The sequence below is a fragment of the Protobothrops mucrosquamatus genome, unplaced genomic scaffold, assembly GCF_001527695.2.
Source record: "Protobothrops mucrosquamatus isolate PMUCROS unplaced genomic scaffold, P.Mucros_1.0 scaffold_205, whole genome shotgun sequence".
Taxonomy (NCBI): Eukaryota; Metazoa; Chordata; class Lepidosauria; order Squamata; family Viperidae; genus Protobothrops; species Protobothrops mucrosquamatus.
In genome coordinates this window covers 124,562-144,035 of record NW_015386281.1, presented here as the reverse complement: position 1 = coordinate 144,035, position 19,474 = coordinate 124,562, and the positions used below count along the sequence as shown (strand labels likewise).

General features: G+C 37.4%; 1 protein-coding gene across 1 annotated transcript in view; it reads left to right on the top strand.

The window, feature by feature from the left end:
• SMARCA2 (SWI/SNF related, matrix associated, actin dependent regulator of chromatin, subfamily a, member 2) overlaps positions 1-19,474 on the top strand; it is a 109,941-nt gene that overhangs the window by 33,024 nt on the left and 57,443 nt on the right. The window contains exons 7-13 of the mRNA XM_015826093.2: positions 2,129-2,255; positions 3,693-3,866; positions 7,334-7,507; positions 9,110-9,280; positions 13,690-13,743; positions 17,991-18,121; positions 18,859-18,919. Of these exons, the coding sequence (XP_015681579.1) occupies positions 2,129-2,255; positions 3,693-3,866; positions 7,334-7,507; positions 9,110-9,280; positions 13,690-13,743; positions 17,991-18,121; positions 18,859-18,919 (892 nt within the window). The remainder of the gene's footprint in view (positions 1-2,128; positions 2,256-3,692; positions 3,867-7,333; positions 7,508-9,109; positions 9,281-13,689; positions 13,744-17,990; positions 18,122-18,858; positions 18,920-19,474) is intronic.

The following is a 19,474-nucleotide window of genomic DNA, read 5'->3' as shown; positions in this document are numbered from 1 at the left end:
ACAACTTGATTTACTTTGCTATTTTTAAAAGCTGGGCCAGTGTGATAAATTTATGCACAAGTTCTTAAACAGCTCTCTTAACAAAACAAAGTACTTGTTCTTCTTTAATCTTAATGAATTCTTCTGAAATGAATAATGTACAGTGTAATTTATTGTCATTCCACTGTGAGCAAAGCTTCTTTTCTTCATACTATTTGTAAAAAAATTACATATGGTATTCTCCTGAAATGATGAGCAGAGTTGATTCTATCAAATGGATCTCTTGTATTGCCTCTCCTTGTTCCTTGGGTATCAATTCTGCAGTGTGGCACCTACTCTAGAATCCAGTAAGATCTGTAGTTGTGTTCAGTTGATTCAAGGGTATGGTGCCCTTTTGCAAGAAGATCTTTATCATTCCTTTAAGAATTCTCATTCTGCTTCGAAAAAGACAAATAACTACACTGTGGAGATTAATTAAACAAATTTTGGACAGGGTTAGTTTAAATCCCCAAAGCCCTTTAACTGGCAGCTTCAGGAAACTGCTTTCCTCTTTGTCTTGATTTTAGGACTTAATGGCTTTTAATATTTTCCTCAGAAGATAAAAATAGCCTTATTCCCCCATCTGTTTTAAAGATTAGGCAGTGAAGATGATTTAAGTATTTGATACCTACATTTTAGGACAAAGTAGTTTGCCATAAGCTATTCCAAGATGCCACATAAATTATAATTCCATGTAGGATGCAGTGCCATAGTAATTAAACAACAACAACTCTGAGCCTTTTCCTTTTAAATCTCATAATGAAGACCATTTCATTATATATTTTTTGGAATTGCTAAATAAGAACTACAGATTTTAAAGTTGGTTTCAAATTAATGGCAATGCTGATAATTTGGTATGTTGGTAGCTTCTTTCAATGCACATGTTTCAGCTAGTTTAAAAACATGTTCTTTATTTTGATAGCACTTATTAAGACAAATGAGCCATTGTAGCTGTAACACCATTTTAGCTGCCTAGAAATTATCCTGAAACATGTGTACTTCCTCACTATAGTTACTTGTTAATTTTGCATCTTCGCTAACACAGTTAAAGAATCTTTTAGCAAAGATCTTAACCACAGTTGAGAGTTAGTTGCTCCCTATTTAATTAGAATCTCAATGCACCATTTGAAATAGCTTTCAGATTGTAGGCTGAACATTACATTTAGCCAAGGATGATGGTGTTGAACTGCTTAACTGCTGCCAAGAATAGCTGAAAAAAAAGGATTCTGTGAATAAGGAGAACTTTTTCTGGATGCTGGATGCTTGATTTGTCAGTGCTAGATAACAGATAAGCGTCACTTCATCTGCTCTAGCTCATTGTATTAGAAGTGTGATCATACAGATCAGCTGCTCTAACATTTCTTAATAGAAGATCTTTGTGAAACAACAAAGGCCAGGAGACCCAGTTTTGAGCTTCTTTGTGTTTATATCAAACTATGGGTTCCTGCATTTTCATTCTTTGATTATCTATATTACATGCCGCATGGTCCAGTAGCCTTAAAATAGTCATTATGGTAGTTCAAGTTGTTTTTTACATTTTATGCAGACATTAAAAACAGCTTTTGCAACTGCTCCAGCCATCACTGATATACATTTAACGTCCTTATTCCCAGGAATTCTGGCTGCATGCCTTGGCTGCATGCCTTGATACTGAAGAAGGAGAGAGAAGAGCAGGGTTATTAGAGTAGGGGCGTGGGAAGGAAGTGTTGGAAAGAGACTCCACCTTAAGTGGCTTGTTATAAGTCTACCAGATAACTTTTACAGTTTTTAACCTGTGAAGGAAGTTTTTTTGAAATCTGAATGGTTCTCCATTCTCGAATTGGCCAGCTATGTGGGGCTGGACAACAACAGCATTTGAAAATTCCAGATTCCTTTGCATGAAATGTTTGTGCAACCTCTGTGTGTGTGTGTTGTGTTATTCAATAGTAAAAACTATGACCCAGTTCACTTTTATTTGTTTTAAAGCACAGGCTCTACAAAACGATTTGCTGTCAATAATCCATGCATAAAGCAAACTTGAGAGGCCAAGAGATAGTGAAAGAGACTTGGAACTGACAAGTTCATTTATTTTATTTTTTTAATTTTCTGTCTTGTATCCTTACCTACATAGGCTTCAGGCTCGAATTGCACACAGAATTCAGGAATTAGAAAATTTGCCTGGTTCTTTACCTCCAGATCTGAGGACTAAAGCCACGGTGGAGCTGAAAGCGCTTAGGCTACTGAATTTCCAACGCCAGGTAATGAACTGGGGAAAAATATATGTTTGTTTGTGATTAGATACTTAGGCCTTTATATTTCAGTCATTCTATTTTAAAGCTAAAGTGTAATTGGCGTACCAATGAATTTTACATGTCTTGTGTGAGCTCAGTCTATAGAAGAGAAGCACAGCAGCTGCAGTGATAGTGTGGTGGCGCAGTGGTTAGAATGCAGTATTGCAGGTAACACTGCCCACAGCCAGGAGTTCGATTCTGACCGACTCAGCCTTCTATCCTTCTGAGATGGATAAAATGAGGGCCCAGATTGTTGGGGGAAAAATATGCTGACACTGTAAATCACTGAGAGAGTTCTGTAAAGCCCTATGGAGTGGTATATACGTCTTAAGTGCTAATGCAGTGCCTCTTTTGTCTCTCACGTAATTTCCTGTCCTGCAAGGATTGCAAGGGTTTAGAAACAAGTGAGTTTTCATTTCCATGGAAGAAAAACAGAAATGTCCTGGTCATGTTCTTAGGGTAGGCTTTCCTTGCAATTTGCATGGAACAGAATATGACACCAAAGTGTCTTAGTGTACGAAAAGCATTAACGTATGCAAAAAAAATGCAAAAACAAATTCCTTAGGCAAAAATTCATATAAAAATCATACATTAGGAAATGTACATTAATGTTTGTTAATTTTGTGTGTGTGTAAAAACATACTTTTTTAAAAAGTTGCAAACTGATAATGAAACAAGAAGGAACAATTTGGAAACAAGATTTTGTTGATTTATCATCAGCAGTTACAGGATCTTCCTGGGTCAGAAGTTTTATTTTTTTTCTTTGTGTATATTTCTGTGCATGCTGGTCTTCACACGGGCAGCACTTCCTGTAACATTTGGCACCATTTATCTTATTTTACTGTCTAAAACCTTTCATAAAATAGGTTAAGTTTAAGGAGAACGTTCTTTCCATGTTTACTATTTTTATTTTTTAATTATTATATTTTAATGACTTAGCATTCCACCTGCTATACAATATGGGCCTCGTGCTGAGAATCGTTTTATTGACATCTCTATTTTTTTTTATGCGATCACAACAAACAACAGGAGTTAAAACTTAAAAGAAAAATAGAGCAATAAACACATACCTAGCAAGTCTATGAAACTAAAATCGGGCAAGAAATTAATTTGACTCTATAGCTCCACTTTTGATATAAATGCCAGCACTGAATTGATAAAGTCTCTTTTCTTTTAAAACTAAGCACTATCTGGTCGATTTCTCAAATTCAAATCCGCTCGCTTTACTTGATCAAGAAACTTATATTAGAATCTGGAAGTCCCATCGCAATGATATTAGACATCCAGAAGAAAAAGAAAAGAACACTATGAAATGCTTTTTTCTTTTCTTTCTGTTTTTTATCAGTGCAATTTCTCTGCTGAGACACGATTTCCTTTTAAAATGCTGTCTCTTCTGGTTCACAGCTGCGACAAGAAGTAGTGGCGTGCATGCGTCGTGACACAACTTTGGAGACTGCTCTGAACTCCAAGGCATACAAACGCAGCAAGCGGCAGACCCTGAGGGAAGCCCGAATGACTGAGAAACTTGAGAAACAACAGAAAATAGAGCAGGAGAGAAAACGTAGACAGAAGCACCAGGTATTTTACTCTTCAGTGACTTTGGGATTGTTCAGTTTGTGTGGGTTTTTTTTCCCCATTGCAAGTGGGTTGAATAACCTGCCAAGGGCCCACTCATTGCTTTTTTATCTTGCTGGATATGCTGGCTTGGCTCTCATTACTCTGCAGTCCATTTGTTAGCGAATGGCCATGCAGAGATTGGAGGAAGATCCAGCTGCTTCTTTTGTGTCTCATGTATTAACATAATGAGAAAGAGACACAATGAATTGGCAGCTCAATACATAAGTTGGGAAAAAAATCTGAAAGGGTTAGAATTTGCTGATACAGAGGAGTCCACAGGATATCCAGTACTTTCATCAAAATGAAACTGTTGTGCCATTGTGAGACGAGCTCCGTCCCATTCATCCATGCATGTGAGAACACAGTGCACGTACAAAAGGGGCGGAGCTTGCCTAGCGTTGGCACAACACTGTTTTTGTCATTTCGCCAGAGTCCCCCGCGTATATTGCCGCGCTGAAACGCATTCCTGATCGTTGAAAATCTGTCAGCTTTTTTGAGAAGGTTCACATTTGTTCCCCACCGTCACACTTCACTGACATAAATCGTGTTAAAAAAATACTCTTCCTTGGATCCAAATGGCAGAGTGTGTTGTTCTGTGGTTTTTTGAGTTATTGATATGTAACAAACTTAATAGGTGCAGAAGCTCAGTACTTCTGGATCTGGCAGGAAGTGAATCTCTAGGATTTTAGTCTCTCCCAAATCTATTAGGAAGTGTCAGAGATTAATATTTGATTGTATTATGTTTGGGTAGCTTTATTTAGATTTGGGATGTTATGTGCTTATCCCTGTATTCAGTTCTGGGAAGTCCGGGGGGTGGGAGGGGGGAAGGGGATGAAGGGGGTAGAGTTATATAAAATTTGGTGTATTAATATGTTATAGAGAAATAATGTAATTTTTTCTTTGTGAAGAGAAGGTGGTCGGCCAGTACCCCCAAACTGCATCCAAAGGTTGAGGAAAAGAAGGAGGTGGGATGTGTAGGGTAGTTGGAAGAGAAAGAGGAGAGAGGTGTGGGTAGGAGGGGAGGAAAGGAAGAGGGAAGTAGGTAGGAAGGGTGAAAGAGAGGGTAGATGCGGGGGGGGGGACTGCCGATCACCTCTGAAAATTTGATATTCAATAGGTTTTTTTTAATGATGTGCACCATATTTGTATTAAGAATTTGTTTATTTGAAAATTAATAAAAATTTGTAAAACGGAAGTGTCAGAGATTGAATTGGAAATGTTCTTCAGATAAAGCGGGTAACTCTGCTGCTGAGTTGAGGCTTGTCCTGATACACATTTCAGGAAATGAGGCTGCTTTATACTTCTGGTTCTTTTTGGTGGATCCAATATTTGGTAGTCTTTGTAAGGAGAAATTATGATGTAGAAATATATCTAATGGAATTCATAAATATTATTTCCATCGGTTGGCATGTTAACAGACATTACCTGCCGCGTGATTTTTTTTTTTAAAAAAATGAAAATATCCGGAACTGAACTTTGGATTTTTTTTACACCAACTATGTCCTCTTTCTGAAATAATCAATCTGTAGTCGATCTCACAAATGCTTGTGTCCATTAGAGGATTTCAACAGGGAGGTTTCCTCTTCTGCATTTTAGATCTATCTGCATTGAACTTTGAGATCCTCGCTGAGAATTATAATTCCAGAAACAATGACTTAAAAATAGTTCTTAACAATGTTTTTTAGCTGGATTAGAAACCACATCCTTGGATACACAGAGAATGGAGGTTCAGATACTCACCAGGCTGGATAAGCTTTGAGCCAAACAGTTGCAGGAAGTGCTGGGCCATATATACAGATATATTTATATCCCCCTAGGGCACGGGTGTCAAACTTGCTATGTCACGTGACGTGTCGCGACATAGCGTGACTTCGCATTGCTGGAGCTGGAGTGGGTGCGGCCTCCGCATGATACAATCGGCCCGCAGGCTGGCAGTTTGTTACCCCTGCCCTAGAGCATCTTCCTTGTCCCACACCAGAGAGAACATCTCTCCTCATCATGGCTACAGCCTATTAACTGCTACCCAGGTTATACCAAATCCAATTGCAGAATATAATGACTTGTAGCTTTTGTATTAAAAAGGTTCAAAAGCCAACTGGCCGTTGAAGAAAGAGACTTTTTTTTTTTTAAAGCCCTGTTTCTCACAAGAAATAGCTACCATAGAATCTGCTCAGTACAGAAGCCAGACGGGTCAGATACTTTAGCTTCTGCAGTAAGAAAAACCTGTAGTGTCTCTGCTTTCAAGAAATTGCCTTTCAAGAAACTGGCAGCTGCTGAAATAACTATATATCAAGAGAGGCAGGAAAATAGGGAGGTAAGGTGGCATTAAGGTTGTCATAACTGGGCTACATAAATCGAAATGACCACTAAATGGCAGCAAAGAATTGCAGTTGGCTCCCTCTCTTTGCTGGCATGTGATGATTGTCTGGATTTTTGCAAACTAAATATGGTAATCCTAAAAGACTGCATCAAAAACCTAAAGATTGCCATGAGCCAGGTTTCATCTCCCAATATGTATGTACACATATGCCTACGTATGCACCAAGCCTTTCAAGTCAGTCTTGACTTCTGACAACTGATTGGATAGTCTCTGGAGTTTTCTTGGCAAGACTTTCGGAAGTGATTTGCCATTTTTGCATCCTAGGGGCTAAGAGAGAGAGAGAGATTGGCTTAGAAATAACCTAGCTGGCTTTGTGCCTAAAGCAGGACTAGAATTCACAGTTCTCCAGTTTCTAGCCCACTCCCTTTAGCCACTAAACTGAACAGTTGATTGAATAGCAGACTGTTGTCTTTGACAGTCCTGTTAAAATATAAACTACAGTGAGCTTTCAATAGGCAGATTAGGCAATTCAGCAGTTATTCCAGATTTACTTAAACTGCATTCCTGTATTCAGGGGACTTTCTTTTGAACAGAGATTTAGCCTTCATATGTTTTGAGTATCCATCCTAGCTTATTGTCTACCTAAACTTGCTCTTTTTTTTTTGCAGCGTGCATCATCAAGATTATATGTTCAACCCCAAGCCTTCAAATCCATTCCAAATTATTTTGCTAAAACTAAAAGGGGACTATTACTAAATACATGAGTTGTAATCCTATTGAGTTTAGTACAGTTAAGTTAAATTTAGCTTTATTCCCCCTACTTTTTTTGTTAGTTCTATGTTGAGGAATGTTTGGAGTGCAACCAGCAACATTTGTCTTTAAATTCTCAAGATCAGAAACAGCATAGTACTCCAAATTCCATCAGTCAAAACCAGTATGGTCGACATTGAGGACTTATAGCAGTCCGTCCTCATACAGAATACTGCTTGCTACCTACTGCTGTTCTGCATTGAATAAAAAAATATTGGTTTCATGTACTTGAATTAAGTGATTTTGCTTTTGTTGGTCCCCTGCCCTCAGTTGACAGTTATTACTTTTGTTTTAACAGGAATATCTCAATAGCATTTTACAACATGCTAAAGATTTTAAAGAATACCATCGGTCAGTGGCTGGAAAAATTCAGAAGCTTTCCAAAGCTGTGGGTACTTGGCATGCCAACACGGAACGCGAACAGAAGAAAGAAACGGAGAGGATTGAGAAAGAACGAATGAGAAGGCTGATGGTAAGGGGTGATGTAATCAGTTATGGAGACTGGCAAAATCAGTCTTGTTTTGGGGATCAGAAGAGAAGCTTAAAGGAAAAGTTATATGAAGCCTGTTTCTTTAGAATTCCTTAAAATATTCAGTCAAAATTACGGGAGTTAAGGAAGTGATACGCCTGCATTTAGAGTAGGAGCAAGTTAATTTTTGTGGAAGATGGCCTCAAAATAAATAAATAAATAAAATGGACATAGGCGCAGCAATTCATGACAATTCCAATGTACATTATGTTTTAAAACGCCTGGCAATAAAAGTGTATTCTCGTGCCTTCGAGTTATCAAAGAAAGCTTCAAGGGAGTGTATCCCGAGGACAACTTTGTTAGTGGGATCCTATGTCCCCCCCCAACACATTTCCCTTGTTATGTTGGATTACGTGAAGAAAACAAATGGGGAAATGCTTCTTATACAGTTATCTGAACCTAGTGCCCAGACATACTGAGATGATAATCTGATATTTTATATCAGTGTTTCTCAACCTTGACAATTTTAAGGCATGTGGACTTCAACTCCCAGCATTCCACAGCCAGCATTGCTGGCTGTGGAATTCTGGGAGTTGAAGTGCACTACGGAATTTTAACAGTTCCAACTCTTTGTGACAAAATATATTATAAAGTAAAAATCTCTAACTTTCAACGAGTCATCTTTAAAAACAGTATGGTGTCGGAAAGAAAATTTAAGAAGTTTGATACAATAAAAGGAAGGGAAAGTCTATGTAAACTTAGTATGATTTTGAATTTACAAAGTCAACAAAAGATGAGAGTCCCATGTTTTGAAAATGAGTAGTATATCAAAACAGTAGCTTGATCACAATAAGCCTTGGAATGTCATTGTTATCAATGGCATGTGTTTAATTTAATTTTCAACCCAAATCAAGATTTTTTCAACAAAAGCGCTTATTGTAAAGTCCACACAGTAAGGGGAAAAAAGTATATTGATAGTTTTACCTGCTATGTTTATTCTCTCCAAATATTATTAAACTGCAAATCCCAAATCAAAGCTAGGTTTGATTACTGCTAGAAATTGTGGAAGATGAAGTTCATAAACATTTGGATGCCCTCATGTTCCCCATCTCTCCCCTAAAGAACAGTAGAAAATAAATGTCTCACTAGACTCTCCACTGGTGCTTTGAGAATCATCGCCATCTTGTATGTCTTAAATAACAATAAATACGATCCGTTGATATGTCACCAGTAGATTAGGAATTACAGTCTAATTTGTAGATATGATTTGTAACTGCATTTCCCACTACCATTGAAACCATTGGGGGTCCAACCTTTTGGCTTGCCTGGGCCACTTTGAGTGAAGAGGAATTGTCTTGGACCGCAGATAAAATATATAATTAATGTATATAAATAACAAACTTCCTTTTTTAAAGATATTTTTATACAACCTCGTGGGGCTGCAATACTAGCTATTCACGACCACACGTGGCCCATAGACCACAGGTTGGACATGCCTGATTTAAACTAAAAAAGGCAAACTGCTCCCTTCCCTTTGAACTGTTCTATGGTGGTCAGGCAGTAAGCGTCGATGTTACTTGAATTTTCACTTGCTCTTGCCACTAGGCTGAAGATGAAGAAGGCTACCGCAAACTCATTGATCAGAAAAAAGACAGACGTCTAGCCTATCTGCTGCAGCAAACTGATGAATACGTGGCCAATTTGACAAATTTGGTGTGGGAACACAAGCAAGCACAAGCTGCCAAAGAAAAAAAGAAGAGGAGAAGAAGAAAGAAGGCAAGTATAGAATTCAGTTGTTGCCGAAAGACTTTTAAAGAAATCTCCTGTTACCCACTTGCTTTCTTCCAAGGCATTTTTATAGAAGGTTTTCTCAGTGTTTTTTTTTAAAAGGGACATTTGGCAGATAATAATAAGCATAAAAAGCATTTGATCTGTTATGCCAAATTCCTCTCTCCAGCTCATTCCAAAACATATGGGACATGTTACAAACAGCACTTAAGTAGTGAATTAGAAAAGTGGATCTTTTTTTTTTTTTCACCTCCAAACCTGGTGGAATAAGGTTGGGGACCGGAGAGGAACAGACTATAAAATTAACTCATTACACATATTTAAATTCTGTCTGATCCTGCATCTCTAGATTAGTTACTGCTAACTTTATTTTATTTTATTTCTCAAGCAAGACGTAAGGATTATCTTAACACACGGGTGTCAAACTTACCTCGTCCCATGACGTGTCGCTACGTATCACGACTTTTTTCGCATTGCCGGAGTGGGGTGGGTGCGGCCTCTTTATGATGCAACTGGCCCGCAGGCCGGCAGTTTGACACCCCTGTCTTAACATCTTTAAGTTGTAATCTCCAAAGTTTCTAATTATAATCGGCACACTGAATTTTGCTCAGGCCATGATAATATACTTTGCCTCCAATAATTCATGTACATAGCCCAGTGTTTCTCAACTTCAGCAGCTTTGAGGTGTGTCAACCTAGTATGTGGGCTAGGGGATTCTGGGAGTTAAAGTCTGCCCATCTTAAAGTTGCTGTGGTTGAAAAACATTTGATATAGAGAAACAAAAGGACACTCGAGGGAGCTATGTACTCTATACTATGATGATGATGGTGGTGGTGGTGGTACAAGGGACCTTGGAGGTCATCTAGTCCAACTCCCTGCTCAGGCAGGAAACCCTATACCATTTCAGACAAATGGCTGTCCAGTCTCTTCTTAAAAACTTCCAGTGTTGGAGCATTCACCGCTTCTGGAGGCAGGTTGTTCCACTGGTTAATTGTTCTAACTGTCAGAAAATTTCTCCTTAGTTTTAGGTTGCTTCTCTCTTTGGTTAGTTTCCATCCGTTGCTTCTTGTCCTGCCTTCAGGCTCTTTGGAGAATAGCTTGACTCCCTCTTCTTTGTGGCAGCCTCTGAGATATTGGAACATTGCTATCATGTCCCCCCTCGTCCTTCTCTTCGTTAAACTAGACATACCCAATTCCAGCAACCCTTCTTTATATATTTTAGCCTCCAGTCCCCTGATCATTTTTGTTGCTCTTCTCTGTACTCTTTCTAGAGTCTCAACATCTTTTTTACATGGTGATGACCAAAACTGGATGTAGTATTCCAAGTGTGGCCTTACCAAGGCATTGTAAAGTGATATTAACACTTCACGTGATCTTGATTCTATCCCTCTGTTAATGCAGCCTAGCACTGTGTTGGCTTTTTTGGCAGCTGCAGCACACTGCTGGCTCATATTTAAGGGATTGTCCACTAGGACTCCGAGATCCCTACTTTCCAAACAGACTTCTGAAAATATTGGTAAAATAGTCAAAACCTGAGATTATATAAGCATAAGTGTTCGTTGTTAAATCCAAATTAAAGGCTTTTGCTTTTATCTTCCTGGTAGATAGATTTTTGGAGTCTCCCACTTCTGAATGCTGCTTGTTACATCCCTGAACCTTGAGGAAGGGACCTTACTAAGCTGGGCAACTCTAATGGCAGGGGGAAAAATAGAAATGAAATGACCTACATTTAGGTATACTGCACATGCTCGTGTTTCATTGAAATCTGACCATGGCTCATTTTATAAATTACATATTTTTAAATGGGCTCCTGAAAGAAATATTTTCAATATTGAAAGTTTTCAAGTTTTCAATATTTCAAATGGATTAATATGCAAAAATCACTCCTTTTTTAAAATTAGCCCTTATCCTTTCATATCATAAACATTGATTTTTCTTTAATAAAAGGAGGTGTAAGATGTACTTAAAGTTGTTTTGTAACATGGTTTAGGGTGACATACAATTGATCGATTGATTGAACTCAGGATCATTAAACGTTAACACTACTGTCTAATGAAATGTTTTTTTTATCAGGACAAATCACTCTTGCTAATTAGAAATTTATTTATTTAGGAATATCTGTGATAAGGAACTTAATAATATGAAGTGTTCTAAGTCATTGATAGGCATGTATAACATGATGCCTAAAACATAATCCTTATTATGTGTGGGTGATTGACAGATTCACAGTCTAAGACTGGTAGAAACTTAATAATTCAGGTTCTAACGAAAGTAAGGCGGCGTCTAAGAATTATAAGCAATTTGAAGCAGGGTGTTTCTTTTTCTTTTTGTAAAATTACAGTGTTCTGGTCTGATAAATCTTTAAAGAATTGTAAATGTGTCATCTAGCCTTTTGGGTACAAATATTTCCTCATCTAGTTTGCTTTCACTTTTTCTTTGCTGTTTCTGCATCAAAGGCTTAATGGTCTTCTATTGCCATTTTATATGGTTGGGCATTACTCATATGCAGTATAATACGTGGCTGCTTTGTGCTTAACATCAGTACTCTCTGCATGTGAAGTCCCATTTCAACTCTCAGTTCTGAGCTCGAGAAATTGTCTCGATTAATTCTTCTCTCCACACTGTAATGTCAGGGAAAATTATATATCTTTCGAAGGAGAAGCAACGACTCCAACGAATGACAATTTTAATCGAAAATCCGTTACGTTCTCGATAGACGAAAGACGTGGACGGACGGTGGTCCTCAACGAACGGCAACCGAAAGACGGTCCTAAACACATTTGTCTTTTCTATATTTTGTACTGCTACCAGGAAAAGAAGAAAAACCAGGTAAATAAAAGCCAGAACAGGGTTTTACCAGTTAGGCTAGAGATATACACCTGCCATCTTTCAGGTCTCTACAGTTCTCTAAGGTTTTTGATGCAGCACAGATGCACACAAATCTCCTTCCTGTTTGCCTGTCACTGCCTAACTAACTAATACTGCAGCCATTGCTGCCACTACCAACTTCTTCTTTTATTATTAAAGTTTGGGACATCTAGATTTTGGCCGCTGCGCTGGTTGCCAGTTTATCTTCAGCTATAAATCAAAGTGGGTTTATTACTTCTAAAGCTGTATGGCTTGCGTCCTTGTGTCGTATGGAACCATATTCTTCAAATGGAGAATTTTTGCAGAATTGGCTTGCAAGTGGATGCTACTTTGAGAAAGTAGCTTGGTAGCAGGCCTTTTTGGTGTCGGCCCTGACTTTCTGGAATTACCTATCCCTGAGATGTTGTCAGGCTTATGCTGTCTTGGCATTCGGAAAGGGAATGGTCCATCTGGAACTTTTTTGTTTGGTTGGTTTTTTTTGAAGCCTTTTTAAAATTACTCCTAAATATGCTGATTTTAGAACATACAGGCAGTCCTCAACTTACAAACAGTTCATTTAGTTACCGTTCAAAGTTACAATGGCACTGAAAAATGACTTTTGACCATTTTTCACACTCACAACTGTTGCAGCATCCCCATGGTCACGTGATTTACATTGGGATGCTTGATAACTGGTTCATATTGATGACGGTCGCAGTGTCCCGGGGTCATGTAACCACCTTTTGCCACCTTCTGACAAGCAAAGTCAATGGGGGAATCCAGATTCACTTAACAAGCGCGTAACTAATTTAACAACTGCAGTGATCCACTTAACAAATGTGGCAAGCAAAGTGGCAAAATGGGACAAAACTCACTTAACAAATTTCTTACTTGGCAACATAAATTCTAGTCTCAATTGTGATGATAAGTCAAGGACTACCTGTATATTGTTATGATTGTGTGTGACCATCCAGGGTCTATTGAATTAGGAGTGAGATATACTGTAAATGTTGAATTGAATGATAAACTGGATTAATTTTTGGACGTAATTAAAATATGAACGAGTTCTAGTTTCCAAGGCCAGATATAATTGTAGCATTTCATTTGCTGCTTTAATTAAGGGGACAAGTCTGGAGACAGTATACAGTTGGAAAATGTATCATATTGTTTATACTTCAATATGAAATCAGTGAAAGGAACTGTCTAATTGCACAAAATTCAATAAAGTATCAGGTGTGAACAACCTGATCCACCTGTGTAGAGTTCAGACTAGCTACTTTATTTTTCTGTGACCATTTCACAGGAATCTACCCTGACTTTCATCTTTCACCTGGGAAAGACTAGATAACGCTCAACAACATTTCTTTTGGGAGGGGGGGGAATGGAGTTAGACCTTGCCCTCTTCTATTTATGTAGGAAAAGTCCCCCGCTTGAACCAACTTCCTGATTGAGGCATTTGCTCCCCAACATCGCCTAAGAAAATCACAATTTAAATATTTTTAAACAGAACTTCTGTTGAAATATTAACTATCCATCTGTTTTTATTTCAGAAGGTAGAAGACAACACGGAGGGAATAGGATCTGGACTTGGTCCTGATGGAGAAGTAAGAATTCTATTTTCTTCTGAGGAAGCATTTCAAATGTATCAGCCTCTGTTACTATAATGCTAAACCAAATGTCACCTTTTGTATTTCAGTATATAAAATAAATTTGGGAGCAGTGGGGCAACAAAGATAACACAAAGGACTATTTCCCTCAGCATGAATTATAAATATTTTTAGAAGGCCATAATCCTGTTCATAAATTACGTTACAGATAATGAAGCCTGTATGTAACATCTTTTGTCAATACTAGTAAAATCAATTGTACAAAATAAGATCCTAAATTTTAAAAGTTCTTCAACAAGGAATTTTAATCCATATAGTTCTCCCTTGGCCCTGTAATCACTTTCTCATCTAAAATGCTCTGTATTGGATTTGCAAGGGGAAGTGAGAACTGAGAGAACTAACTTGCCTTTAATTTCTCATTGGCAGAAGCATCTTGTGCATTCAGTTCTACTTAACTACGTCTAGGCTTGTATATTTATGCTGTATTTATTTTAAAATTGTATGTGTTTTTGATATCGTTATTTTCCCCCTTCATTATATTAAAGGAGATTGTAAATACAAGTTTGGAACGTAGAAAAAGATGGATATAAATTAACATTAGCTTAATTGCATAGATGTTTCCTCCTATTGATTCTAAATGACAGATTGAAGTGTGAGGTTACCATTTATGTAGATGCAGCATAAATAAGGAAAACTTTAAAGAAAATCCTAACGATCATGATTTCTTAATATATAATTTGGAGGTTACAGTTGTATAGACTAGGAAATAGTATATTTCATATTAATGTGCATACAGTTGGCATCATTTAAAATTATATTTTGGAATCAGCTACAAAATATTTTGCTTTTGCAATATGAAAAAATATAGTTTTAGCTTTTCCCTTCATCAGTAAATTGGATTATTACAGTCTATCTAATCAGGCACATTTACATTACTAGATTTACCGTTTGCTTTCTTTTGTCATATGCAATAAGATGTCTAGTAAATTGGTTTAATGCAAGACACTTTGTCCAACACATCTAATTGATGTTTTTAATGAGTACACTTCTACTTAATAAGCTATCACACTAATGAGCATGCTAGAATGCACTATAATAACCATAATGTTTCTATGCTGATGTCTTATGTTAGAAATATGACACACATTATTATTTGAAACTTTGCTCCAAGATTATTTAAAATGATTGAGATGTTTTTATAAACCATTGAAATAATCTGGTGTACATTTATATCCGAAAATAATCCTGCTGCAGTCAAAGAGGCTTATTCCACAATACATGTCTTTGCATGTTTCCTTAAAAAGAAAGTCTCATTGAAATCAATAAGACTAACTTAAAGATCAGTACGTATTGAATTGATAGCATTGAATTGATTAAGTGCCATCAAGTTAAGATTGACTCTTAGCAACTGCATAGATAAACTTCAACATGATCTGTTTTCAACCCGTCCTTTTATATCTCTCAATGTTGCATTCATATTGCTGTTGTAATTCAGCCCATCCACCATGCTGCTGATCATCTTCTTTTTCCTTTCCTAGTGTAATTAACATTATTAACATTCTAGCATTCTTAAGGAAGCTTATTCTTTGCATAATGTTTCCTAAATATGACAGTTTGAGCCTGTCGTATTTTGAAAACATTTCCAAAACAACATTCTCTAAGTAGAATTTTGGATTGATTTGTTCTACGATCCATTTGTTTGTTTTCCTGATATTCTCAAGAGACTTTTTCCAACACCAAAATTCAAAAGTGTCTTGCTTTCAAAATCCAACTTCCATATCTATAGAATGTTCACAGGGAAAGCCTTACCAAATCCTAGCATATGGCGTATTTTTTTATTGTTAATTTTGATAGTTGATCCTAAAAGGCTGATTATTCTACAATTAACGTTAGTTTAGTCTTCCTTCTTTTAAAGAAGACAAAACAGGTCAGTCTCATGTTTTTTCCTGTGTTCCTTGATTTTGTAGATCATTTGCATTTTCAGTTATCAGAGTATTGTCATCAGCGTAGGACAGGTTATTGATGTTATCCATAGCCAATCTTAAAACCCTGCTCATCTTCTTCCAGTACCGTTTCCCTCATTATATATTCAGCATATAGATTGAATAAAGAAAGAAAGGAGCTGAGTAACCTTCTCACTCTCTTGTCAACCTGGAGCCAGTCTTCTGTCTGGTTTAGGTGTCCCTATCCTTTGTGTATGTTTCATATGAAGACAATAATATATTCTAGGAAGCCCAGTTTCTTGAAGACATTCCACAATTCGACCGGATCAATGCATTCAAGGCCTTTCTATAGTTGGTGAACTACATGTCGATTTCTTTTGCGTATTCTTTGGCTTTCTCATTTATCCAGGGCGTATCAGCAGTAGTGATTCTTGTTCCTCTTGTCTTTTCTAAAAACAGATTGACCATCTGGCATTCCCTTTTCAGAGCAAGATTGCATTAGATGATCCTAAATAGTACTTTGCTAACATGTGAAATAGAGAATTTTATGCAATAGCGTAAATCTCCTTTTTCTTTGCCATTGGTACCTCTTCTAATTTGTTGGCCCATGTGCTGTTGTCCAGATTTGCTGGCATAGTTTGGTTACAACTATTATTGATTCTTCTGTTGCTTGCAGTATTTCTGTAGACATTCCATCAGTTCCTGTAGCTTCCCAGCTGGGTAATTGCTGTAGTGCTAACTTCATCTTCTGCCATTAGACGTTCTTATAAATTCAGAACGTCTTCCAAAGTATCTTAGATGTTGTCATCTGGTTACACTCAGTTTCAATGTACTGCTTCCATCTATTTGGTCCTTTTTGGCTTATTCACTATCTATCCATTGGTGTCCAATTTAAGGTTTTTAAAAGACATCTTTTAAAAAACTTCCCTTGTTTTTGGTCTATCTCCACATTAGTTCTCTCTACAAAAATTGTAATGCAGCTCATTGTCTCGTTTAACAGTTCTCTGAAATTCTTTGTTAAGTTCCTTCCTGAGATATTTGTCTTTCTTGGCTTCTCTTCTCTTCCTGGCAGTGTCCACCATCTGTTCTGATATCCAGTTTGATTTCTTCTGTTTCTTGGTATTTGGCAGCCTCTTTTCACATTCATTCTTGACATCTTAGGTTTCGTTCCTTGGCTTCCTATAAATGTGGTTCAGGCCTTCATTGCCGTTCCCAGTGTTCTTGAGAATGATGCAACTGTGGTCAAGCTCATGTCTTGGAAACTGGCTGGCTTTATTCTTCGGCTTTACTTTGATTTGGAACTTGCACATAAGCAGTTCATGTGATCTGTTCCACATGATCTTTGACAATGTATTTGCTGTTATAACTGAGCTCTTTTATTTCCTTGTACCTTGATTTATCTGTGCTCCTTCTGGCGACATCCATGTAGATGACTGTTGTTCTGTTGTATGAAGAATTTGTTAATAATAAAGGCATCATTAAATTGGCAAAAACCGATAAGTCACTTTTCTTCTTCATTTCTGTTTCCTAGGCTGAACAGGCCAACTATGTTTTCTTTCTTAGTATTTCAACTTTGGCATTACAATCTCCAAATTGCAGACTGTTTCCAGAGCTTGCTTGCCTATTTTGTCAATTTCAGATTGAACCTGACCACCTAGACTTATGGTTGTGACTTAAACCTGAATAGCTGTCATGTTAAAGGATTGACTGTGAAAACTTAACTGATGTTAGTTGATTATTGACTGTAGCCTAACCAAGCACTATCTTTGCTATATCCTTCCTGGTTATGAAACAACATTGCTTTTTGTTGTTTTTTTAATGTCCTGACTCCTGACTAGTAAACAGTATGATCTTTTGATTTAAAGTGTCCAATTCCTATCCATATCAATTTGCAGGTGTCCAAGAGGTCAATGTGTAGTTTGTTCATTTCATTTTTCACCGTGTTGAGCTTTTCCATCTTCATGCTTTCTACATTCCACGTTCTGACTATAATTCCATCTGCAGCTTCGGGTTTTCTTTTCCTTCATGGTAATAGCAGCAACTAGACAATGTAAAAGCTTTAATTTTGCCACACCATAAACATTATTACGGTCAAAACTCATGGTGGTCGTAAAGCAGGTCACCATGCAACCGGACCTCTTTTTACAATCTTTTTTGCAGTGGTTGTTAAGTGAACTCAGTGTTCACTGTGGGCCTGTGTTTTGCGGGAAACTGTAAATCATGATCATGTGACTGCAAGCACTGCAAATGCGGACCTATTCTTTACACAAATTCAAATATATGCTTCTCCTTAATATTTAGCTCATAGATGAGAGCAGTCAGATGAGTGATCTCCCGGTCAAGGTAACTCATACAGAAACAGGCAAAGTTCTCCTTGGACCAGAAGCTCCTAAAGCAAGTCAATTGGATGCTTGGTTAGAAATGAACCCAGGGTAAGTAATCAGTTTACCTCCTAACCCATAACTCGATACTTTTGCATTACAGTCATGTAGCATAAATATTTGCAGATTTTTATTTTAATTTACATATATGTAAATGGTTCTAAAGCAGTGGTGGCATTCAAATATGTGAACAACCGATTCTCTGTGTGGATGCCGCTTCCGGAAGTCCATTCTGGGCCTGGGCAACAAAAAATTAGCTACCGGTTCTGCCGAAGTGGTGCGAACTGGCTGAAGCCCACCACTATTCTAAACCCCATCCATATTAATGTTGCAGGTTTTTTATGTATTGTGTTTGATCAATGTTTGCTCAAAATTTTGCAGCTTTTATTATTTGCAACATGCTTTAATATGCAGCTTTACTACTATATGTTTATTAAAATGTAGTTATTTCTAAATACACAAGCTTCTTTCTTCAATATTTACTTATGGAGGGGTGCATTTTTCTGAGAAAGTCAACCCTGAGCACATTTTTGAGCAGAACATGATGGATGTAAGTAAACTCTGCCCATTGTGACTAGCTGTTGTGGAGCAATAATTTTAGCACTTTGAGCCAATTTGTCTCCTCTGGAAGCCCATGAACGATTTCTCCCATAATTGATTTCTTTGACAGTCTTAATATTATTTTCGTACTTCTCTGAAATACTTTTTTTGTTAGAAATATTTTAAAAGGGTTGCTATTTTGGAGGAATTCCCTTACTCAGCTGTTCCACCTGCTTCTTCCTCACCAGCTATGAAGTTGCCCCCAGATCAGACAGTGAAGAGGAAAGTGGATCAGAATATGAAGAAGATGTAAGTGAACACTGTCTCTTGATGCAGCTCTTTATCTAGAAGAATATTTTTTGATACCAGAGAGTAAGAATAAGTATACAAAAAAATAAATATTTTATGTTATATACTATTTATAAATATTGTAGTTATAGGTACAACTCTATAATACTGCAAAATAAATACCTGGATAGACTATCACAGTCTATTGTGCGTGGGGTTACCTTTGCAAAGCTACAATTGGTAGCTGCCTACATGCTGAGTGGTGAGAGCATCTTCATCCAGCTTCATTGATATTGGCCGCTCTCTTGGTTGCCAGAGGGCTTCAGAGTACCATTTGGAGTTCTGACTTTTACAGCTCTTCGTGGGCTTGGATCCAAGGTATCTTCAAGACTACCTTCTCCAGGTAGAGCCATCTTATGTGGTGTGTTGTGGCAGCTGTGTTTTGTATCATTGGTAGTTACGGAATAATCCTCAAAGGTAGCCTCAGGTAGAACACATTGCAGTAGTTTATCCTGGTTATCTATCCCCAATATCAGTAAGGTTGAGGCTGGAGGGCCCAAGGGTAATGTTTCTTAG